Source organism: Trichoplusia ni, chromosome 2 (assembly GCF_003590095.1).
Source record: "Trichoplusia ni isolate ovarian cell line Hi5 chromosome 2, tn1, whole genome shotgun sequence".
Lineage (NCBI taxonomy): Eukaryota > Metazoa > Arthropoda > Insecta > Lepidoptera > Noctuidae > Trichoplusia > Trichoplusia ni.
The window spans coordinates 14,911,176-14,917,380 of NC_039479.1; the positions used below are offsets into that span (position 1 = coordinate 14,911,176).

The following is a 6,205-nucleotide window of genomic DNA, read 5'->3' on the forward strand; positions in this document are numbered from 1 at the left end:
AAAATGCAACCAAAACTCAACATATAACTAAATACCGAACATAATCAATAGGTGCAGGAGAAGTATACAAGATAGTGCAGTGGGCAGGGGGTGGGGGCGGTGGGTCGCGTGTGGCGGACGTATGGCGCGCCGCAGGCGACGAGCCAGTGCGTGCGCTCGCGCTCTCTCGCCGCCTGCACTCGCTCTACCTCGCCACCGACAACCGCCTGCGACAGCTGCCACTGAGAGCCTGCACACACCGGTATGGTATCATCCAGTTTTTTCTTTGGAACAGATTTAGACAGTTAAACCAAACGCCTGCCGCCAATTAAATCGGAACTAGAATGGCGCCCGATAACTATGGTATGATATATAAACTTTGTACAAACTAACGCTCTCCTTTTTTCGCCGAAGCTTTTGTGCACTTGCATCTCACTCGAACCACCTTAAGGCTGTTGCAAACGTGTCAGTTTATGTTGTCCAGATTGTCATCCTTTATTGTCCTTTTACAATTGTTTTGAAGTTAAGGATTTAGCTGTAGCTCTCTCGCAAAGGTCGCTCTGTCTCTAACAGCTGTTATTGACGTTTGAATAGAATTGGTCCTTTCTGTCGAATACTTGGTATAGTATTTGTAATTCTTATGCGTGTGTTAATTTTGTAATTTTAATCTTACTGATAGCACCAACAACTGCTGTTTATAGAACCCTTTTTTAATAATAATGTGTATATGTCAGGCGTTATTACATTTCCTGCCATGTGGGGTTATTTCTATGTTAAATTAGCCACAAAGTCGTGCGTAATTGGTATTTCTTGGTAACTTGTTTGTTGGTCGGTTAGTTTAGTTTTATAAAGTTATTAATTGAAATAAAAGTGTTTTGCTTTGTAAAAATGTCTGTGATTTTTTCCAAGTAACTTTGCAGTGACAATTTAAACTGACTTCGTAGAAGTAGAGCAAAAAGTGGTCCGGCTAATTATTTGCTTTAACTGAACATAAAATAAAATGGTATTTGTTTTGTGTAGATACGATAGCTGTGTGCGATGTGTCTTGGATCCTTACTGCGGTTGGGACAAAGAAGTGGGAGCTTGCCGTCCATACAGTCCTGGGTTGCTTCATGACGCGACAAACTCAACACCTTCAATATGCGAGGCGAGTGCGCCTCTAAAGACCGTGAGGGCAGGGTACGGGCAGAGTGTACACCTGGCCGCTTACGGGAAGACACCTGAAGCGCTGAAAGACCAACACGTAATATGGTACCACCATTCTAGGGAGAAAGGACGGTACAAAATTAATTATAAGTAAGTTTCATATAATTTTAAAGTGTAAAAACCTCTATATCCTAATAGATCCTCACAAATAACTTTCTATTTGTTGAAAAAGTTTTATTTAATAATACATTTATGTTGTCATAGTTGGGACCGGGTCCTACAAACATCAGAACGAGGTCTGGTGCTGCTGTCGGTGACAGAATCAGATCGAGGACGGTACGAGTGTTACTTCGGACCGACATTAATCGCCTCTTATAATTTGGACATCGATATACATAGGTAAGTGGATTGTTCAATAACCCGTTGATAGTTCCATTGCAACTTTGATAAACATATGATAGCCAAATTTAAGACTGACTTGACTTGGTGTCTAATATGGATCAGAAATCTCCCTATTACTTTAAGTAAAACAAACACTTTTTCGTTATGTACTTGGTCCTTTGGTCCTAAAACCGGCAAATAAAGAGATTAAACAGTATCGTAAACAATGTATGTTATAACAGGTGCACACAGCCGAGTAAATCGCAAGAGTACAAGCAAGTGTACTCCGACTGGTGTCATGAGTTTGAGAAATACAAGAGTGCTATGAAGGCTTGGGAGTCGCGGCAAATGGTAAGACATAATTATGCTGACCTTCACATTTCTTCACTGTTCGATACATAAGTAGGTCTAAAGTATGTCAAACGTGACTGTATGTCAATTAAATTAAAACAAGAGTCTGTTACTTATTTATAGCTATTTAAACAGTATTCGCGATTCCAAACAGTCATTTGTTTTCTATTTCATTATCTAATTGAGATATACTCATGGTAAACCACTGTGCTGTGGTTTGCAAATGACAAGTAAAAACATTTGTAATAACTTCAGATACTATGACATTTTGATGACTTTAGACTGTCTACTGTTTGGGCTTATTAATTAGGCAATTCCCAAAGACTACCACCAATTCACCTACGGTCTCTATAGTCTGCCCATCTTCGTAAAACGCTTATTCTGAATTCTTTAACCCCATAAATTTGAACAAAAAACATTGCAATCAAATACATTCGAAACATCAAACGCAATCCTAAAAACTATTCAATCACAATCGTCTAGCCGTACTATAAACGGATCATTGGTCATTCCGTGCAGTAAACGTTGCTTCTGCCAATTTTAACATATGCGAACTAATGGAACATGTCCATGTTTTATCGGCTCGCATCCCAAGCTCGTTAATCTTGTTTTCAGGTTCTTTCAAGGTTCACTTCACTGCTTTTTAAGATTTGTACTTACAATCTAATGTACTGACAGACTCTATTTGATACAACATCTTCCATCTAATTTCATTTTGAATGACATTTATTTCTCATCAAAACTCAGAAGTGAGTTTGAAAACTTTAGGAACAATATGACGTCATTCATGAAGGTTTGATTTATTTTAGGAGTAGTATTTGCCGTTGTGTGTATTTTAAATACAATGTGTAGAACACACTGAACAAGTATTCAAGAGTCCACTTTCGGTACTTTTAGCAAGCATTTCTAATACAGAGTTAGGTAGATTTAGTTTTTTTCAGTTTGTTCTTTTATACTTTTTGTAATTGAAGTGCCGTAACTAACTACTGTTATCAAATCACCAATCGAAGGCAGTGTTTTATTTTTAAAACTTTGGAGCCTTATTACAGCCTATTCACAAGTTTTATGTTAACATTGTGGTATGAATAGTTAATAACATTATGGTGCGTAATTACTTACATTCGTGAGGGCCCTATAAACTTGTACACTAGCCCTCCCTACATTGGTCGTTTTAACAAGAGCTCTATTCAAAATGAGGTAGAGTCGATTTTCCCAAATCGTTATTAACGCTGAAGTGTTGAAGACTTATACATACTTTCAGTTTAGTTTATTATAAAAATACTTCCTGGTCGATAGAATTAAAAGAAAACGTTTAGTCGATAAGGTTTTTGAATTGCTTGAATTGTAGCCGATAAGATTTGTAAAATAAATTAAAATAAATAAAGCTTTGGTTTAAATAAATAATTAAAATAAAGCTTTGGTTTGAAAGCTTAATTTGAACTCCATAAACCGGAAAGTTTATGTCCACTTATCACGTACTATGAGACATTCAGAAAGATAGACAAATTTTATTTATGTGAAACGATTGAAGTAGGCATCTAACTGTCATTGGTATCGTTTTTACGAGCACCGTTACAACATTATGCATACCCATGAAAGATATCGATATAAATAAATTAACATTTATATCGCAAACACCATACTTATGTAAACTTCCACCATACATCAATATCTTGTAACGGTTCCAAAAATTTCAATTTCAAGTACTTTCGAATTTGGCTCTAGAAATTCTTTATTGGCAACGATTTGTATCCAATCTTTCACTGCAACGACGTTCCCTTTTCAGGGAAATTTATTGATAGATATTGTGTATTTCAGCAATGCTCCAAAAGCCTGAATGCATCGAGCCAGCAAAACAGTATGTCCAACGAGATCGTGGCTTCGCTGCGGTGATAGGGCACAGCTCGCTAGTGATTAATGAACGATTACACACACCGAGCCACGCTAACGTAAACTAGCCGATATTTTGCAGACGCTACCTACCCTCATACCCTTACTATGATATCACTCCTCGACTAAAACTCCCTTAGATATTAATTTGAAACAAATTAAGCAGCTTGCAAACATTTTAAATCAATACTTTCCTTATATTAGATTGAGTCCTTTACGAATTTTTTAATTGTCAAGTATAGTTAAATACAAAGCGACATCTATGGCCATGTTGTCCAATAAAGAGTGTTCTCACTTAAATTAAAACTGTCAGCGAAATGAACAAGCTTAATTTAGTACGAGTTGAGTGACGAGAATCAGTAGTAAGGGACTCAAACTAAAAGGGGACGATAATGTAGTGAGGGGATGATCTGTTAAAATAGATTTGTTGTCCGTACCCAAGACTGCAGTGATGGATGAATGACTTCTGTTCAACTTTCTCCAAGTTTTATTTGTAAACATAAAAGTATCGTATAGTTTATATTAGTTCTAAGTAATCAAGATTAAATAAAATATTAACGAAAGCGACTGAGTATAATATAGTGAGGACAATTGTCTCGTCGAAAGTTGTTAGCGCTTCAATGAACGAGTAGTTTTGCCGTTCGCCTTCGCAATGAAATTCTACTGTAAATATTATGTCGAAAAACAAATTATAAAGGTGTGAACACACCTATATAAAATGCTGTGATATCAGTTCTCATTGGATCATTGTGCTGGCAAATAAATTGTACGTTGTGATAAAATTAATTTGCGAAAAGAGTATTAACATTTTTAAGTACCACAAAGCACAAATTTTGATTGCACCAATATTTTACGAAGATATTTACATTTACTCGCAACTTTATTTAATAGCTATGAAAAATGTGACAGTTCCTTGTGTTAACTAAGTTCATAAATAAAGTTTAAGTTTGGTGCAATCGATTCGAGAGCCCGTACTTGACAAGTGAAGTACCTAAAACTTATTTATAGGAGAGGTCGTGGTCCCAGCTTTGGGAGTGTTTAAAATAATGAGCAATACAAACGCCAACTTAGATGTAAGATATTATATTGTATGACGACATGCTTATTTGTACCGTGTCAGCGTGATGCGTAGACTTGTAGACCATCATTTGTTTGTTGCGTTGGAGTAGCGGCTAACTGTTGCGTGTTACAAAACTGTTCCACATCTATTATGCGGTTTTTGTTTCAAAAGGTTGTTATTGATTTGTTGCCATAAAATGTAATTTTAGGCCCGACTTCGGACTTTGAAACCGAATTTAATAGTTGGTCGTGTTTTCAGTTGAGTTTATAATAATCTCGCTAGAATAGTGCCTTGTGAAGCATGCTTACATTATAATAAAAAAAAACTTATTAAAAATTTATTGAGTAGATAATATTTTTGTGTACTGTGTAAAGAAGATTAATGATGATAGTTGTTAAGCGATTCATTCGTAAAATAAAGCAATAACGTTCCACTGAATTATAGTCACCAGTATTATATTAAAATGATCTGCAGAAAGTAGATAGAGATTGTATTTGAGCAAAATTGTTAGTGTATAAGATGTGAAGACGTGCGACTTATATGTGGATGTTACGGCCGCGAGCCCTGATTAGTTACAGACTACTCTGACTTGTTATTTATTGTTGTGCTAGCCAATGATTGGGTTCTGTTGGACTACGGAAAGACCATTAATTACCCTGAAATAATTATAAACTGCACTTGTGGACCCTGTAATATCGCCAGGCGGGAAACGAATGTCATTAATTATTGTTTGTTGTTAATGCAGTTCAGGGTTAAACAGTGCAGTGTTAAAGTAGTCTTCTCGTTTATTTTTATTACATGATTTGTTTATAAATTAACGGTAATTTCATTACTCAAATGTTATTGTAAAAAAATATTGTAAATAAATATAAATGTAGAAGAAACGCTATGAAATATGTTTATTGTAAAGATTGTAATTAAGGTAGATTGTAAGCGATTGTTTTATAAAAGAAACAAGAAAATAAATTATTTTAGATCTAATATTCGTTTTATTTTAATACTTGGCTCGCCTTGAGACACAAATATCCAACTGTGGTATTTTTTGTATATCTTAATATATATAAATCTCGTGTCACAATGTTTGTCCTCAATGGACTCCTAAACCACTAAACCGATTATAATAAAATTCGCACACCATGTGCAGTTCGATCCAACTTGAGAGATAGGATAGTTTAAATCTCAAGTTATAGTCGCAATTTCTTCTAACCACGCGGACGAAGTCGAGGGCAACAGCTAGTTAGATACACACAGCTATTCTACACACACTACAGCTATTCTATTGCTACTAGATATAAAAAGTGAAAAAAAATGTGGCAAAAAAATCTAGTAAACCTACCCTACAAATTAAAATTCAGTTTTTTGTTTAATAAGTATTTTGTTTTTTTTGTCTAATACAAT

At 35.4% G+C, this 6,205-nt stretch overlaps 1 protein-coding gene across 1 annotated transcript in view; it reads left to right on the forward strand.

The window, feature by feature from the left end:
- LOC113508358 (semaphorin-2A-like) overlaps positions 1 to 5,788 on the forward strand; it is a 60,199-nt gene extending 54,411 nt beyond the window's left edge. The window contains exons 10-14 of the mRNA XM_026891337.1: positions 52 to 241; positions 1,000 to 1,275; positions 1,390 to 1,524; positions 1,749 to 1,857; positions 3,676 to 5,788. Of these exons, the coding sequence (XP_026747138.1) occupies positions 52 to 241; positions 1,000 to 1,275; positions 1,390 to 1,524; positions 1,749 to 1,857; positions 3,676 to 3,750 (785 nt within the window). The 3' untranslated portion in view covers positions 3,751 to 5,788. The remainder of the gene's footprint in view (positions 1 to 51; positions 242 to 999; positions 1,276 to 1,389; positions 1,525 to 1,748; positions 1,858 to 3,675) is intronic.
- Positions 5,789 to 6,205: the final 417 nt, after the last annotated feature.